At 37.0% G+C, this 19080-nt stretch overlaps 2 protein-coding genes across 2 annotated transcripts; both read left to right on the top strand.

Moving 5' to 3' along the window:
* Window positions 1-3283: 3283 nt before the first annotated feature.
* On the top strand, window positions 3284-4885 carry LOC117330300 (oncoprotein-induced transcript 3 protein-like). The gene is made up of 3 exons (XM_033888489.1): window positions 3284-4103; window positions 4280-4533; window positions 4645-4885. Exons 1-3 carry the CDS (start codon window positions 3940-3942, stop codon window positions 4815-4817), a joined length of 591 nt encoding a protein of 196 aa, XP_033744380.1. The 5' UTR covers window positions 3284-3939; the 3' UTR covers window positions 4818-4885.
* A 7049-nt stretch (window positions 4886-11934) lies between these two features.
* On the top strand, window positions 11935-18572 carry LOC117330298 (protein rolling stone-like). Its single transcript, XM_033888481.1, has 4 exons — window positions 11935-12120; window positions 15228-15462; window positions 15740-15850; window positions 16857-18572. Exons 1-4 carry the CDS (start codon window positions 12007-12009, stop codon window positions 17270-17272), a joined length of 876 nt encoding a protein of 291 aa, XP_033744372.1. The 5' UTR covers window positions 11935-12006; the 3' UTR covers window positions 17273-18572.
* Window positions 18573-19080: the final 508 nt, after the last annotated feature.

Raw genomic sequence — 19080 nt, 5'->3', positions numbered from 1 at the left:
CCCCAGTTCCTAGTTCCGTTTAAGATAAACGAAACTCGGAACAAGTTCCGAGTTCCGTTTAAGAAAAACTGAAATATTATGTATTAGCTTTATTGGTTTTGGTCCCAGTTCCTAGTTCTGTTTAAGATAAACGGAACTCGGAACCAGTTCCGAGTTCCGTTTAAGAAAAACTGAAATTTTATGTATTAGCTTTATTGGTTTGGGTCCCAGTTCCGAGTTCCGTTTAAGAAAAACTGAAATATTATGTATTAGCTATATTGGTTTTGGTCCCAGTTCCTAGTTCTGTTTAAGATAAACGGAACTCGGAACCAGTTCCGAGTTCCGTTTTAGAAAAACTGAAATTTTATGTATTAGCTTTATTGGTTTTGGTCCCAGTTCCGAGTTCCGTTTAAGAAAAACTGAAATACTATGTATTAGCTTTATTGGTTTTGGTCCAGTTCCGAGTTCCGTTTAAGAAAAACTGAAATACTATGTATTAGCTTGATTGGTTTTGGTCCAGTTCCGAATTCCCTTTAAGATAAACGGAACTTGGAACTAGTTCCGAGTTCCGTTTAAGAAAAACTGGAATACTATGTATTAGCTTTATTGATTTTGGTCCCAAATCCAAGTTCCGTTTAAGAAAAACTGAAATACTATGTATTGGCTTGGTTGGTTTTGGTCCAGTTCCGAGTTCCGTTTAAGAAAAACTGGAATACTATGTATTAGCTTTATCGGTTTTGGTCCCAACTCCGAGTTCCGTTTAAGACAAACGGAACTCGGAACCAGTTCTGAGTTCCGTTTTAAAAAACTGAAATATTATGTATTAGCTTTATTGGTTTTGGTCCCAGTTCCGAGTTCCATTTAACAAGTTCCGAGTTCCGTTTAAGTAAAACGGAACTCGGAACCGGTTCCGAGTTCCGTTTAACCAGTTCCGAGTTCCGTTTAAGATAAGCGTATATGGGTTATATTTTTGTATTTGACTATGCTGAAAATCTTGAAAAACAAAATAAATACAATTTTTTTTTTAAATGGAGACGATTTGTTAACAAGAATACAAGTTATCGCACGGAAACAAACGTATGAATAAATTTAATATTTTCAGTAGCAGATCATGTGAGCTCTGACTTACAAAACTCAAATGCAATCCCAAGCATCCCCTCCTCGCGGGAACAAAGCAATATGTCTCTCCGAAACTTACGGGGGCGACATAATTAATGGTTATCATTTATTCGATTTATTGATATGAATAATTCCATTATTGATATCATTAATTCAAGGAATAAAGTGATATCAATACGAATTGTTGATGTAATTTATTCATTAAATGATATCATAAATTAGAATTCATGATATCGTTAAATCATTTAATGATACCATATATTCGAATTAGTGATATCACAAATTGTAGATTTAATCTAATCATTTAGTCTAATCATTGACAGTGAATAACAAGGAAGGCCTTAGAAGTTTCTTGCTACCCCGCGTATTTCTATGTTTCCAGGTGCCCATGAAAGAAACTGTTCAATATTATTCAATGAAATTGTATTTGTTTTATTTGTGTTGAATAAAACTTCAGTAATACCAATTAAAGATTTTTTCCCAGTCGTCATATAGACATTTCACCTCAACAGTAGAAGTCATATTGAAAAACAGTATTTCAGTTTTTCTTAAACGGAACTCGGAACTGGACCAAAACCAATAAAGCTAATACATAGTATTTCAGTTTTTCTTAAACGGAACTCGGAACTCGGAACTCGGACCAAAACCAATAAAGCTAATACATAGTATTCCAGTTTTTCTTAAACAGAACTCGGAACTGGTTCCCAGTTCCGTTTTACTTAAACGGAACTCGGAACTAGTTCCTAGTTTCGTTTTTCTTCAACGGAACTGAAAACTAGGACCAAGTCTCTTAAAATTCATACGTGGATGATAAATAACTTTGCATCCTTTTGACACATGTAGTTTTTCTTCTTCAGATTCTGGTCTCATATTGAGATAAAGTACATAGAATATTTTCTTAAACGGAACTCGGAACTGGCTAATACATAGTATTTCAGTTTTTCTTAAACGGAACTCGGAACTGGGACCAAAACCAATAAAGCTAATACATAGTATTTCAGTTTTTCTTAAACGGAACTCGGAACTGGGACCAAAATCAATAAAGCTAATACATAGTATTCCAGTTTTTCTTAAACGGAACTCGGAACTGGTCCCGAGTTCCGTTTATCTTAAACGGAACACGGAACTGGCACCAAAACCAATAAAGCTAATATATAGCATTTCAGTTTTTCTTAAACGGAACTCGTAACTGGGACCAAAACTCGTAAAGCTAATACATTGCAGTTCCGTTTATCTTAAACGGAACTCGGAACTGGGACCAAAACCAATAAAGCTAATACATAGTATTTCAGTTTTTCTTCAACGGAACTCGGAACTGGGACCAAAATCAATAAAGCTAATACATAGTATTCCAGTTTATCTTAAACGGAACTCGGAACTGGGACCAAAATCAATAAAGCTAATACATAGTATTCCAGTTTTTCTAAAACGGAACTCGGAACTGGTCCCGAGTTCCGTTTATCTTAAACGGAACACGGAACTGGCACCAAAACCAATAAAGCTAATATATAGCATTTCAGTTTTTCTTAAACGGAACTCGTAACTGGGACCAAAACTCGTAAAGCTAATACATTGCAGTTCCGTTTATCTTAAACGGAACTCGGAACTGGGACCAAAACCAATAAAGCTAATACATAGTATTTCAGTTTTTCTTCAACGGAACTCGGAACTGGGACCAAAATCAATAAAGCTAATACATAGTATTCCAGTTTATCTTAAACGGAACTCGGAACTGGGACCAAAACCAATAAAGCTAATATATAGCATTTCAGTTTTTCTTAAACGGAACTCGTAACTGGGATCAAAATTCGTAAAGCTAATACATTGCAGTTCCGTTTTTCTTAAACGGAACTCGGAACTGGGACCAAAACCAATAAAGCTAATACATAGTATTTAAGTTTTTCTTAAAAGGAACTCGGAACTGGTCCCGAGTTCCGTTTATCTTAAACGGAACACGGAACTGGCACCAAAACCAATAAAGCTAATATATAGCATTTCAGTTTTTCTTAAACGGAACTCGTAACTGGGACCAAAACTCGTAAAGCTAATACATTGCAGTTCCGTTTTTCTTAAACGGAACTCGGAACTGGGACCAAAACCAATAAAGCTAATACATAGTATTTCAGTTTTTCTTCAACGGAACTCGGAACTGGGACCAAAATCAATTTGCATAATATCGGCGCCATATGTGGTATCAATGCTGACAGATTGAGGGATACACATTAAGTGCGACAACCGTTGATTTGCCAATTACCCAATCCTAGACAGTATTGACCAAAGTGACAGCTGGCTTTGCCGACAAAACAGACCACCGGACACCAGTCACTATTTACATGACATTTTATAAGGGTCAACATTCATTTAACTTAAAACATGCTGTAGTAGGCATTACACGATACCTCCCGCATGATACCTGTTGTGCACTGACCTTTAAGGTATGTCAGCATAAACATTGTCTGTTCAAATATACCAAATCTCAAACCACTGTTTACACAGGTCTCTAACGTCTATACAGTACTGGTTTGGAAATATAGGCCATGTTTAGTGCAGCTGTTGTATAAACATTTACAACACCTAAACCACCTCTACTATACGCAATCATAAAATAGTATATTTTATCTCCCTGCTTATATCTAAAATAAAACATATAATAATAAAACTTTTAACACTTAACAAAATTTCCTTATTCTCAATAAAACACTCTATATAGCAATGCTGTCTACCTCTTTCTTGTGTCGTATTAGGTGACATGCGTCATTTTCTACAGTATGTGTCCTATCCTATAACACGTTAATTTTGTGGTGTACCTTTTATCATAGGGATTCTAACTTCCTACATCCAATGATGGATAATAGCCTGCTTCTGGCCGACATTGGAGAGGATATCTACGTTAAACTAACCACACACGTGACATCCACAGACGTCAAGATGAGGCTCGACTCCTGCTACACACTGCCATCTCCAGGAGCGGCAGAAAACTTTAAATTTTACATCATTAGAAATGCGTGAGTAGAGTGTATATTTCTTCTGTGTGAAAGCGTTACTCTCAGGGTGGAGGCCTACGAGATTTTCAGTAGACGATTCTATGTTTATTTTCATCGTTATTCATAGTCTTCATTTCTTGCAGTGCATCTACAATAGTAAAGTTTTGTGTAACCACAAGTCGCATTTTCTATTGCAGGTGCGTTACTGACATAAACACACGTGTGCTTTACACCTCTCCCCACGAGACCAAGTTTATGTTCCGGGATTTCGAGTATTCTACTGATCATGACAACTTGTACCTATACTGCACTGCCACCTTCTGTAATAGGACGGACCATTCGTATGTGTGTGACCAACAATGTCACCACAGGGCGCTGCGTTCGGTCCTAGCTACAACTGGAGGATACCTAAGGAGAGTGACCACTTCCGGTGCCGTACGACGACGTATTGGTAAGTGCGACATAAGAATGTACATTTCCTTTATACCACCTCTGACACATTTTTACTGAGATATTTTACTTTAAGTCGTATTCCTTATACAAGGTAAACTTATATTGACAGGTACAGGACGAGCTGTGGTGGATGAACCGGACTTAACAGAATCATCTAGTCATGCGCAGAGCAAAGGTATCGACGGAGTTATATTTATAGTATCATTGGGCGTGGTTGGTTTATCAGTAAGCATTGTATTACTGGTAATTCAACGTCGTCGTAAACATAAACCAAGAGTTTGATCACAGGATGACAGGCAATATACATGTATACCGATTTGCCTTTGATATTTGAAAATAAAAACAACTATAGCAACTAAACTGCTTGCGTCTGTCTTCTTGTTTCAATCTGCCGTTGTTTCCATAATGTCCATATTTTAACACCATCCTGTTCGGAGGTTTTGAGGGTTTTTGTAGGCAAAATGAACAAGCTTTTCTTAATCTATTTTTTCATTAATTCAATCTTTCATGTGTATTGAGTGTTATATATCACAAGATAGGGTATTACTCAATGTGTATTTTCCTTTCAATACTTTTTAGCTATGACCTTTCAACTAAGAAAGGTCAAAAGTAACAAAGATTTTATGTTTGACTTATTTTTTACACGTATAACAACATCATGAAGACTAAGTGGATATTGCATTTTAAGCTTAAAAACATATATGAAGATAATCTTTTGAGATGACTTAGCAAAAGCCTGAAATAAACATTTGTTGAAAGGTTTTACACCGTGAACATTATGTATCATTATGTATTATCAAACAGTTTTAATGAAATATATCTGTTAAATCAATGTATTGCATACACAGTTTTGTTGTTACATTTCGCACCTCAAAAGGCTGAAAATCTTAAAATATACTAAGCCTTTGACAGTGTGAACTTAAGATATCCTTCAGCAAGATTTAACCATGCAGGAGTCACGGGACCTCTCTGGATCCTATTGAGGAACATGTACAGGAATTCCAACATCATAGTCAAATGAGAAGAAAACTTCTCAGACGACGTACAACTCAAACAGAGAACCAAACAGGGAACCAAGCTCACAACCACGCTCTATAAATTCTATAATAACACCATACTGGACAGTATAACTAGCACTGCCATGGGGTTCAACATTGGAGTCATCAATATAGCCAGCCCTACCTACGCAAATGACATTGCCCTCCTTACCAACAGTCAACATGAAATGCAAGCAATGCTAGAGCTAGTCGTCTATCACACTACACTGGACCGGGTCACCATCACTTCCGCAAAATCATATTTAATTATATATGGGAACAGCAAAAACCAGGAAACATCTACATAATATAAGTATTGGACAATCCAAAATTACATCAACTGCAGAAACAATGCACCTGGGCATTAGGCGTTATCTATGCAATCCTTGGAGCTAGTCTTTATGCAAAAAATGGAAAGTCGCCAACAGCTACACACATACTAGAGATATCATATAATGTTCCACGTCTCGCATATGGACTTGAAGTATTTACGCTCACTGCAGCAGAATACAATAGAAATGATGCATAGAAAAACCCTTAAACAGCTGCCAAGTTCTGTCAACTGCAACAGCAACGGCGCTAAGCCCATCAGTATCACCCTGAAAAAAGAACATCATGACATTCTTTGTAAACATTGCAAGAAACATTGAAAATGCTATTGTCCGCAGATCGTTTCTGATGAGTAGCTACGACAGTTCAACCTTTAGCGCACGTGCCTCAAGGCTTGTCGAGAAATGCAAACTCCCCTCGGCATGGTCGATTCTTGAAACCCCCCAAAAAAATGGCCATGGAAAAGAACAATGAAAGGAAACTTCAGATACAAGACCAAACCCTATACCAAGCTCATCATATATTGGCTAGTGTAGGATCATCTGTTAGAAATGTCGAAGCAGCACGTCTAGTTACCAGCACCTATAATCTCAAATCCATGGAGATCGAATTCAGCAAAAACAATCACGACCAGAAATGTCTGTTATGTAAACAAGAGGATGAAAATATCTACCACTTCCAAAATACTATCCGCCAGTGGCATTGTATAAAAATGATCATCATGCTAGTCCTTGGAGACATTAAGGAGACCTATGCCATCCATAATTTCCACACACCGCAATGGCAGGTAGAGGGGTAGAACAATACAGAACTATATCGAAAAACAAGACATGTTCCAGGGATATGTAAGCATACTATGACCACTGCAAGCAGCTTTTAACACCCATTTTATATAGCAACTAACCTTTATAGATTTTATGGATTTTAGTTTTATCACTCGGTCAGCAAAGGGCTCTTACCATCCGCCCCTAGCAGTTTTTATCAAATCGTATTTTTCTCAAAAATAAATCTCTTATTACTCTTTTATTGACTGACTAGCGGTCATTCTTTTAACACTAATCCCTAAGGATTTAGCTGTAAATATCTTAAGTTTCAGGCTTTGTATTTAGCTGTTAATATTCTAGGTGCATGTGGTGACGGACTTGTTTCTGATTTTACTCTTTTTCCAAATATTGGAAATAATGATCTACCAAAATGGCTTTTAAGCAAACTACACATTATCTAGGGATTCATTTGGACAGCTCCCGAATAGCAAGGAGAAAAAAACACTAAAGACAAGACAAGATAGATCTAATTTCACGTACACTCATTTCTTTGGATTTTGATTCAACAACATGTGTGGCAAGCAGTTATTACGTGTATCATAATTGATAGACTTCAATGATGAATTATTATTTTGATGATTGAAATCGACCAAACATAGCTTTATTTAAGAAATAATTAACGATGATTCGTGTATTATTGCAGGATATACAACGAGGACGAGGATATTTTGCAATTAAATTAATAACGAAGGCCGCAGACCTGAGTTATTAATTAAAATTGCAAAATATCCGAGTCCGAGTTATATATCCTGCAACAATACACGAGTCAAAGTTGATTATTTCTATTCTACCATGTACTGTTTAGTTCTGAGATCGACCTCTTTCTAATAGAAAAACAGCAAAGAAACCCCGGGAAAACCTTGTAATTGATTTCTTGAGTATTGTATTATTTGTTGATGAAATATACATGCAATACAGTACTACGATCAAGAGCATCTATCATATGGCATTCATTTTGAAAATTAAAAAAAAAAAAGAGAAAAAAAAAAGAGAAAAAAAGGGGGGGGGGGCCTCCGTAGGATTCGAACTCGCGTCGTGATAAAAATATATTGAAAGACTAACCCATTAGCCCACTCGGCTATGGTAACCTTTTATGAATGGGGGGGGGGGGGGGGGGGGGATATTAGATATTTAAAATTGTAACAGCCGTGACTCACGACCGTGTATTATTGGCACGAGCGTGGGTTATTGGAAAATAGTACATGGTTTTAAACCAATCAAAACTGGCGTTACATAGCAAACATGGTAGAATTGCAGTTTGCACACAAAGGCGCGGCGAAGGGGATTCGTGTTCGTGAAATTATTTACACACATGTATACGGCCTGTGCGTTCCTGCTTCATCTGATGCAGAAAATACTATTACTATGGAAAGATGTAGCCAAAAACAGTCGAAGAGGATATTTAACATTATTTGATATCTGCTGCTAACACAAACCATTTAAAAATAAGGTATAGAAAAACCAAAAAAATGCCTAAATTGTTGTTTTTAGAGCCAAAAAATAATTTTACTTTCATATAACCTTACAGTCTATATTGTTTATATTACATGTAAATTTTATCAAATCATGACTATTGTGGACTATTGTTTTGTTTTTGTTTTTTACTCCGGTAAAGAGGATTGTGCTAATCCTGCACTGGTATAACTCAACAAAACATGAACATGGCTTAGCTCAAGGTCCTGACCACGGTTGTTGCAAATGGTATAAATACATGTATATAATATAAACATTTTAATAAACGACATGACCGAAGTTAAAAAAAAATCGTGGGTTTGGAAATGTGTGCCTGTTCGTTGTGATTACATGTAGAACATTATTTTCACAAAGGTACCTTCAGTTCTCGTGAATGTCAGATATTGATGAGCTGTCAACTCTCGAACTCTTTGCAACATACAATTTAATTCATTATGAGGTAAGACGTATGATTATATGTTTCTGAAAATTGGACGGTTCACAAAACTGGAAAGTTGGACAGTCTACAAAACATGTACATTGTATATTCACAATTTAAAACGCATGATGGCAAACGCCAAAACTTGACATACCAATATTTAAGCACCCTATTGAGCAAACAACGCAAAATTTTGACGACGCCAAAATATCCCAAAGTACGGTATCGCATGCTAACCTTTTCGAGGAAGATCCTGCCAACTTTCTTCAGAACTTTGTCACTTTGGATAAAAACATTTGTCCACCTTTTAACTCACGAGACCAAACAACAATCGAAACAATGGAAGCACCCCAGCTCTCCCCAGCCAAAAAAGGCAAAAACTGTTCCATTAGCTGGGAAGATTATGGCCTCGGATTTATGAGATACAGATGGTATTCTGCTGATAGGTTATCTCCAAAAGGGACAAACAGTCAATGGCACATGCTATGCTTCCCTTCTGAGGCAATTACGGGAAAACATTAAACCTAAGCGCCGCGGAAAGCTCACTAAAGGTTTGTTATTCCATCAGGACAATACTCCTGTTCACAAGTCTGTCATGGCCATGGCTGCCATTCACGATTGTGGCTTTAAATTGATTGAGCATCCGCCTTATTCACCTGATCTCGCTCCATCAGACTTTCATCTATTTCGAAAACTGAAAAAAAAAACTATTTCAGGCACCCGTTTTCAGTCCGATGATGACGTCAAACAGAAAAAAGAAGAGTGACGCTAAAAATCTTAATAACTATCGACCTATTACATTAGTCTCATGGGTTGGCAAGATATTAACTTCTATTTTAAACTCTAGACTAAACAGAGTCTCAAAAGAAATGAATCTTATTTCTAATGCTCAAGCTGGATTTAGTGAAATTACATAAACAGTTTTGTACACACACAAAAAAATGATCCACACCAAAAATGATGATTTATGGTGAAGCTGGCAGGCATCCTCTAAATATTGAAATGAAATCAAGGATGATTTGATATAAACTATTTACAAGTAAAAATAAATTGTCTAGTTTTATGCACAAGCTTATGCCTTATTTACTTGACAATGTTTTCGCTGATTTTAAATGGATTTTCTATATCAAGAATCGAATCAATTGCACGGGACTAAGTTATGTATGGTTACAGCTAAAAACTTGCGCTATATATAAAAAATACCTCAGAGTAAATTTTAAAACTATTCTGCATGACCAATTTATGCAACAATTGTATATCGACATTGAAAATTCCTCTCGGGAACAAACATATATAATATTTGAAAAGCAATTTCAGTTTGAAAAATACTTGATTGGGCTCAAAAGTTCAGAACCAGGAATTTATATCTGCCTATAGAGACTGGGCGATGGACTAGAACACCACGTGAAGACAGAATCTGTCCGCTATGTTTAAATGGAGTTGGAAGTGTCTATCACTATTTGTTTACTTGTTTAAATGCTTATGTAAGTCAAATCCATCTGTTCACAAAATGAAAGGTTTGATATCAATATGCAGTATTAAAATATTATCAAATCTGTCGCTGTTCATACAATTACTTGAAAAACATTTAAAGAATTATATGTGAATTCACTCGTCAAATTGAAAACTTTCTTATGTATACATATATTACTAAGCATTTTTTGTGAAAACAAACGTAATAGTAGTGTATATCATAGTTTGATTGTTATATCCTGATTGGAGGTGTTGGTATATATATTATATCTGTCTGTTACAGTATCATATGACCGCACTGTAAGATTGTAATATCGTAATAGTATATGGTATGTTGAGTGATAATCGCTATATGCAATGGTATGACTACATTGAAGTGTGGTATACTATCTATAAAACATGCATCATGTAGTACGAGTCATACATGTGTAAACTGTAATAATATCATATTAAGATTGTATTGTAAGATGGGTGCAAACGTACCGGCTGTGTGAATGTATTGTTGTGCACCATACCAACGTAATAGTATTGTAAAATGCAATACAGTAACTGTATATTACTTTAGGATGGTTGTTATAATATGAATAGGGTATGGATATTGGCTATGAACAGTGAAATGTGGTGTCTATCATTGTATCAGGAGTGTATTTCTGTGTATATTATTGTGCGCTTGAACAATGAGATGTGTGCTTTACTGTCAGTCATATCATTGTATAATTGTGCTTTATACTGACCTCTTGTCGCACACAATATGAAGTGTGCCTTATTGAAATAAATAAATTGAAATTGAAAATTGCATTTTGATAATTAACCCTCCCATTGCATTGTGGGACTAATTGCACAGAAACATGGTCCGTCGGACCAAGTTATTATTTCTAGGATTTTCCCGTATATATTCATGAATACACATTTCCCTCCAATTTTGGATTCGGTATAATTTGTAAGGTATATATTAAGTCCCAAAACTGCAAAAAGGTCAAAATGTAAACATTTATATATATTTCTTTGGGAGAATGTGGCTTTAAGGTATCGGGTGGGTTCTATAATTCGGGATGTTTGGCTTGGTTTCGTAAAGTTAGGTCGTAGGTTTTATAGCTATGTCTGGTTTTATGTTATTTCATGCTGTAAATGTCTGTGTCGTGAATAACAAATTGTTAATTGTAGTTCAAGGCGTTTGTTCTCCCTCTATACGACAGACCATACAAGTTACCCATCTAACCTGGGTTGTTGGTCCACAAGGGCGAGTCGGGTGCAGTTTGACGTACGCAAACTGGGCCCGACACGCTCCTGTAAACCTCTGGGACGTACATCAATATACCCATTTCCATTAATATGATGTTCGGTTATGCACACCACGCATGACTGATATCTAATTAAGGGGCTTTGCCGCGTGCTATGGCCGACGCCACCAGGTGAAAACGGGTTATTCAGAAAACATGCACAGAAATGTTTTCACAAAAAATAGTTATTACTGCAGCCCATGAACACTAAAATGCATATGATAACTTCTGATAAAAACAACAAATTTTACTTTTGCCCCATTTATTAATCTTCTAATAACGTCAGTGAATAACAAATTTTGGGTGAAAACATTTCTATGCATGTTTTCTGAAGAACCTGTTTTTACCTAATGATGACGGCCATAGCATTCGGCAATACCCCTTAAATCACTTTTTTCGAAGTAAAATATGCACACACACGTATACATAGTTGTATATCCCTAAACCCAACTGATTATGTATAGTAGCTATACACCAAGACATTTTATGTCCAGTGAGCCGTAACACACGCTCTTCATTCATTCGATGGACCCCACCACGTAAAGCCCAGCCTTGCTTGAAAACGTGACGTACGAACCGTGACGTTACCAGGTGAAAGATCGTGCTACTGTTATTGTTGTTTACATACAAATAAAAATGGCCGATCACGAATCAGGTCGGGGAGGATGCCGACAGGGTTGTTCACAAGAGTTTAAAGTGTCCAATTTCCTTCTGGAATATGACAGACCACACCATTTTGTCCAGTTTCAGGTGAGTGACTTTGAAAGTAAAACCTACACATTGCTAACATATGGTATCAGTAGTAATTATGTACCTGACTTCTGGACTTGTGTACGGTACATGGTATATCGATCACTGAAGTACTTTTGAACGTGAACTGCCTTTTTCTAGGATCTAGGTTACACATGTACATACCGACCGGTTTACTGTGAAACTTATTCAAAAGAGGATCAACAACGTGTTGCTACATGTGTGGGTTCAATATACATACATGTTACGTATACTTGTAAAAGTAGAGAGCATAAGGTCATCTTACTAGCTCAGACTTGTTTGCCTTGAGAGCGAGAGGTCACTGGTTCGAGCCCAAGAGCGGGCAGGGTATTTTTCACAACTCCTTGTTGTTACACACTAGTTTACGCCCTTTTTAACAGTAACGTTATACATATATATATATATTGGTAGGTCTCAACCCCCGCTTCGATTTAAATGTGTATACATTGAAACAACCTGTTAACTGACGAACATGTCTGTCCATTTGTAACCAAAGCAATACCGGCGATATGCGTGATTGTTAATCTATAAATATTTGAATAAGAGAATTGCCTATGGCGTATAAAACGTGGGCATGACAACAGGCGTGTGTCCTAGTTATTGTAGATGGTCAGATTTGTATATCTCATGCCTGTTCATTATTAATATGTGTGTTGTTTGTACTTGAAAAGTTATGACAGTGTTATCTTCTCTTCTAATACCTACATCAATGTACCGATGGCGCAGCTGGATTAAATTAACTGAAAGAAAACCTTATGTACTAAATCTTCTTCTTTTTGCACGTGACGAAATAAAATGTTTGTCACCATAAAATGACGCAGTCAGATTGGGAAGTGCTATTGTAACATAATTTAATTCTTTCTCAAAATATTTAAAATTCAGTATTTGTCAAAAAATGCTAAAATAAACAACTAAGAATACACTATGCTCTTCAGGAAGGCAATTCATGTCGATAAATTATTAGATTTAAAACAAAAATGATACTTGTATCAAGAGGCAGGGGAATTATTAGATTAAAAATAAGCAAGCGTCTTTATCGTTTCATACTTGGGACATTCGAAGAAACATTCCAACTGTCCAGAGATACGAAGGTATGCGTATGAACGGATGCAGTATCGGTGATATTTATCTCGTGTTAGAATAGAGAGGTGGTCATCATTTTGTAATAATTGTGATGCATGTGTCTTCACAGTATTCCAGTCACAAAATACTACAAATTTATCAATACGTATTGTTACAGGAAAGCTATATACATTATCTAAATACATGTTAACCAAACATGTGTATAAGAATATCCAATATGTGCCCCGAAGACAAAAGTAACTCTCAACTATTTTAGAAAAACGCATCCCCATATAACGAAGATAACCACACCTTTCTATGAAGGCTAACTTTAAATAACGAAAACTTGTGTATAAAGGCCGTCTGTTTCGGTTCCTAACGGGAAACAACCCCCTGGGTGGTCGGGTGGCACAGCGGTAACACACTTGCATTTCACCTAGGCGGCCGGGGTTCGATTCCCCGATCGGACGTGAAAAGGTATTGGGTCACCTGCCCGACCTCGTAGGCTTTCCCCGGGTACTCCGGTTTCCTCCCACAGTAAGACCCCTCGCGCACTTCCATCCGGGCCAAAAAGCGTGATAAATATAAGGTAATATAACTTCTTTCGCAATTGTTGTAAAAATTAATAAAGTTTACAAACCCCTCCCGAGTGTCCTGTAATATAATACAGGTTTGGATTTATTAAAAATGGGAGAGGAAAATAGTGATTGCTTATTTTAATTACGACGATATGTTAATGTAATCTCAAATTTAGCAACTTAAAACCATTAAAGGTGCTACACATTCGACAGATAGTATTTTTTATCAATTAAAAACACAAATAAACTCGTATGTATTTTTCTTCAGGAATAAAAGTTACACACTTGACATTATTACCACCCTCGGAAAGTTTCATCTTCATATTTTTCTTTAAAATTAAAAAAAAAAAATATTTGCGTCCCGAAGAAATTCCACTTCGCTCCGCCTCCATATTGAATGAAATACTGATTGCACATGCGCCTAAAACAGAAAACACAAACGAGTAGGAACCACATGGCGAACATCTCCTGAAAGAAGGAAGCATAAATTAGATTATGAAAGAGAACGAAGAAAGGGAAGGATTTCAATCAGAGACTGCACAGACCGGTGAAATTATAAACGATAATGGGATCGAAACTCATGCGGTAATGACCCAGTTGAGTTTTTGTTTGAGAGGCAAGTGTGTAACGTACACACGTACGTATAGTGTAACATTCGGTCTGTTGACAGTGTTGGCATCTTTACTGAAATCAACGGTTAGGATTTCTTTGTGATATGTAGTGATTGCAGATTCACTATTTATAGTTCACAGGCTTAAACCTGTTGATAAATCACACCTGTAGCAATCCAGCGAAAGGGGCCGAAGGAGGTAACGCTAAGAAAGCGTTTCGGTTCGTGGGCTACAACAACCAAAAGGATCGTGATTTTTCGCAACGGATGATTAGCCAAGAAGCTTCGAACTTTTGAACATTATAGTTTCTACTTTGCATACACTTGACCTTGACCGCAGTGCATTCTGGGAGATATTTACATACAGAAGAAATAAATATGGTGGACTTATTTTTATTCAGCTGGGACAACTATATATACTACAACTTTTAATCGCGAGGTTTTAATGCAAACAGAAAATAAAAACTAAGTCAACATTTAAATATTTGCATTAAAACCTCGCAATTAAAAGTTGTAGTATATATAGTTGTCCCAGCTGAATAAAAATAAGTCCACCATATTTATTTCTTCTGTATGTAAATATCTCCCAGAATGCATTGCGATCAAGGTCAAGTGTATGCAAAGTAGAAACTATAATGTTCAAAAGTTCGAAGCTTCTTGGCTTCATTCCGACAATTTTTGACGTTAAAAATTATGTTTTTTTAATTTGTATGTCTTAAATAGACATATATATTTATGGACTAAATGTCATTTATTGTCAAAATAATAGCAATTTATTGCACTCTGTCGGAGGTGTAGCATCTTTAATTGAAGATGTTGATGCTGTACTTTTTCAGTGTGGGAAACAGATACCATATTTGGTGTGGCGGGTGCTATGGGCTCTATACCACGTGGTCTGGATTATCCTAACAGGCGTGTACAGCTGGCAGTGGGCGGGGCCAGATCCGAACCAACAAGTAAAGTGGTTTATATACCTGACCGACTGGTGCTACTTCATGCTGACCATGTCCACGCTGTTAGACATGGGATGTGTCGTGTACTCTCGTGCTAAACGAACGGACATTTGTCAAGGTATACGATCATTCTCATTTTAAAAAGTGAAATATTGAAATTTGTGTAGAAGATATTAGTTTTACTTTTCATAGATTTTTTATCTTGACGTCATAGCATTCTATCAGTCTTTAAAGATATTTGAAACGCTTATTGCAAGGTAATATTTCACGTCATATATATTTGTTTTTACTTATTGTATATGGTATCAGGGGCGTTCTAGTACGTCCCTGGTGGTATCAATCTGATTTATTTCCTACATCTTTATCTAACGATTAATATGTGCTCTGTTGTATAGGGTTGGCTTTCACAAATCCATGGTACTTCAAATTTAACTGGGTAGTTTTCAATGTGGCCAACACTTGCAGTATCACCGTATCTATCCTGTACTGGGGCCTCCTCTACAGCAGTAAGTAGGCGGCAAGGACACGTCACATATGCACTCCTGGGGCCTCCACTACTGTACATGTCATATATACAGTAGTGGGACTTTCTCTATAACAGCAGAAATACATCACATATGCATTCCTGGGGCCTCCACTACTGTAATGTCATATATACAGAAGTGGGACCTTCTCTATAACAGTAGAAATACATCACATATGCATTTCTGGGGCATGCACTACTGTACATGTCATATATACAGTAGAGGGACCTTCACTATAACAGTAGAAATGCATCACATACATGTATGCATTCTTGGGGCCTCCTCAACAGTACATGTCATAATGCAGTATACCGTAGTTGGACATTCTCTGCAACAACGTACACGTCATGAGCAGTAAGTACACGTCATATATAGTTCTGGGGCCTCTACTACTCTTCACGTCATGTTGGTAAAGTACTATGATCTCCTGAATAGCAATATAAGTACATTATACAGTACTGGGGCCTCATTTACAGTAGTAAGTACACGTTATCTATGCAGTTCATGGACCTTCTCTACAGCATTAAATTAAGTGCATGTTACATAATACAGTTATTGGGCATTTACTACAGCAGTAAAATACGCCAGTTATACAGTATTAGAGCCTCCGTTGATTGACGTCGTGGAGCGAATTATACAGTACGGGGGCCTTCATTTACAGCAAAGTGTACACGTCACACACATATCACATGAACACTTTTCGGTCCTCCGTGGAAGTATATACCTACCTCAAATGAAAGTTATTCTACATATGTTTTATGATGTTGTAGCCTTCAATATGTATGTATTTGTTTAAAATATACTAGCAAACCGTGCTTTTAAGATGCTATTTCAGCAGCAGAAATTAAATATCAAGTTTTCGTCGTATTAATCTGACCCGTTCTCACGTCATTGAATTAAATAGATATAGCACGTACAATTCATTATTGATGTTTTGCTTGAACTTGTTTTGCCTTTTATATATTTTGGATCTCGGCTATTTTTGTAGGTTCCGAGGTAATGACTGCTGTGAACATTGAAACTCATGCACTAAATGCCGTCTACGTCATCATGAACCTTTTTGTCACCGGTATGCCAGTTAGAATCCTCCATCTTTGGCACTCGATGGTTTACGCTTTGGTTTACGTGCTTTTCTCGTTGTTTTACACGTTAGGAGGAGGCACCAACCACGTAGACAAGAATTATGTCTATTCTGTTCTGGACTGGAAGGGTAGCACAGGGTTCACTCTAGGTATTTCTATTGCTGTAACCTTTGTGGCCATGCCGCTGGTCCATTGTTTATGTTATGGAATGTACAGGCTCCGACGAGTAGTCTGTTGTTGTGACGACGAACATGTGATTGACACTAAGGAGGTGGAGCTAGCATACCAAGATAACCCGTCATATACCGCGGACACTCGTTAAACAATGATACACTGGGCAATAGAATGTGCACTCGTATAAAAGTGACAGGAATGTAAAGAACAACAAATACATATAACATTCTGAAACGTAAAGATGTACAGGTCATTTCGGCCACATTTGATGAATTATGTGTATGCCATGTATGCAATGCCAGGTGTTGTCACGGAAAGGCTATTCGACTACATTTGTGACTTGTTTGTCTTTGCGTAATCCTTATTCCTAGATGCGCTTATGTCTGTGTGCCCCCTCATCTCGATTCAGTACTTTCTCCTTCAGGGTATCCAGATGGCGTTTTATACTTGTCTGTAGAACATGCTACCTCTATATTTCTTTAAGTTAATTTATCATAAAACTCTTGGAGTATGTCTTATTTCAAACCGTAGGCCAGTGCTTTGCGGGTTATAATTGAGTTTTACTAATAGCATTAAAACTCAATCGGAACCTCTCTGATGTACTTCACACATAACCTCGGGTGGTATGTAGGTTTATGACTATGTAAAGAATTCAAACTTTTTGGTTCGTCGGATACGGCTACCACAGTTGGTGTAGTTTATGAGTTGTAATAATGAAATTATCAAAAAGGTCCAACATTGATATATATATATGAGAGAAACATGTCCCTGTCACTTTTACCTCTGACTACAGGAAATTTAATGCTGTTTTGAAAAGTTAAGTCTGATTGTATCACAACAACTAGGGCGTTTTATATTACTCAAGTATTTATACTTAGCTCTGTAGATATATTTTGTAATCATTGTAACTAGCATAAGGAACTACTGGAAATCATCATCTACAAAATCATTAGTCATAGGTTCCATACCTAGTGAGTGTCCCTGTCTTGTTATGTTTCATATGTGTGTGTGTGTGTATATATATATAAATGTATAAGATTAAGATGACGATGGTAAGGTAATAATAAACACCGGTACATTACTGAAAGATATAACAGCGACAGGGATCACAAAGTTATTTACAAACTTTTCTATGCTACCATGCTTTTTATCCAGATGACTTGATTAAGGGACAGATATATCCGTGAAATTTTGACGAATTTCATCGCTCACCTTGTCGCTCTTTCTTCACCTATCATGTATAGACAGAGGTCACACAACGAGTGGTTGTTGGATACGGTATTTCTTTCATCCGAGTTAGTTATTTATCAAAAGTTACAAAAGAACAAGAGCTTTTACCGAATAACAAAAAAGAGAGGGAAAAAATGCCATATACAACAACCACGAATCTGTGTGACATGTTTCTACTACAATAATAAATGTTATTTGATGAATGGACATGTTCTGTACCCACGTGTGTTTTGTTTACGATATTAGTTGGAGCGATAGATTTTTCTCGCTGCATCTGCAGGATGACAACATTCCAATGACCATCTGACCGCCGGTTTCGGGGAACAATAAAAAACATTTTGACTTCTAGGAGTTTTTTCCCCATTTAAGAGTTCAATGTATCTCTGTATGACCGGTTTTGCTCATATAATTCACAGATTAATCTTCCATTTTACTTTTTCAAGATTTCCCTGTCCTCCCCTAATGGTGTGATATCCCTATCCTCCCCTAAGGTTGTGATTTCCCTGTCCTCCCCTAAGGGTGTGGTTTCCCTGTCCTCCCCTAAGGGTTAATTATCCAATCCTCCCCTAAGGGCGTGATTTCCCTGTCCTCCCCTAAGGTTGTGATTTCCCTGTCCTCCCCTAAGGGTGTGGTTTCCTTGTCCTCCCCTAAGGGCGTGATTTCCCTGTCCTCCCCTAAGGGTGTGGTTTCCCTGTCCTCCCCTAAGGGTGTGATTTCCCTGTCCTC

This window comes from Pecten maximus, chromosome 7, assembly GCF_902652985.1.
Source record: "Pecten maximus chromosome 7, xPecMax1.1, whole genome shotgun sequence".
NCBI lineage: Eukaryota > Metazoa > Mollusca > Bivalvia > Pectinida > Pectinidae > Pecten > Pecten maximus.
Note: the sequence above shows the minus strand (reverse complement) of the source record. Positions and strands in the feature narration are given on the sequence as shown.

Excerpts from the sequence above, each read along its gene's own strand:
- LOC117330300 (XM_033888489.1), top strand. The coding sequence starts at position 3,940 with ATGATGGATAATAGCCTGCTTCTGGCCGACATTGGAGAGGATATCTAC. Across the intron at positions 4,104-4,279 it reads TTTTACATCATTAGAAATGC|GTGCGTTACTGACATAAACA; the intron begins GTGAGTAGAGTG and ends TTTCTATTGCAG. Across the intron at positions 4,534-4,644 it reads TGCCGTACGACGACGTATTG|GTACAGGACGAGCTGTGGTG; the intron begins GTAAGTGCGACA and ends TTATATTGACAG.
- LOC117330298 (XM_033888481.1), top strand. The coding sequence starts at position 12,007 with ATGGCCGATCACGAATCAGGTCGGGGAGGATGCCGACAGGGTTGTTCA. Across the intron at positions 15,463-15,739 it reads ACGAACGGACATTTGTCAAG|GGTTGGCTTTCACAAATCCA; the intron begins GTATACGATCAT and ends TCTGTTGTATAG. Across the intron at positions 15,851-16,856 it reads CTGGGGCCTCCTCTACAGCA|GTTCCGAGGTAATGACTGCT; the intron begins GTAAGTAGGCGG and ends CTATTTTTGTAG.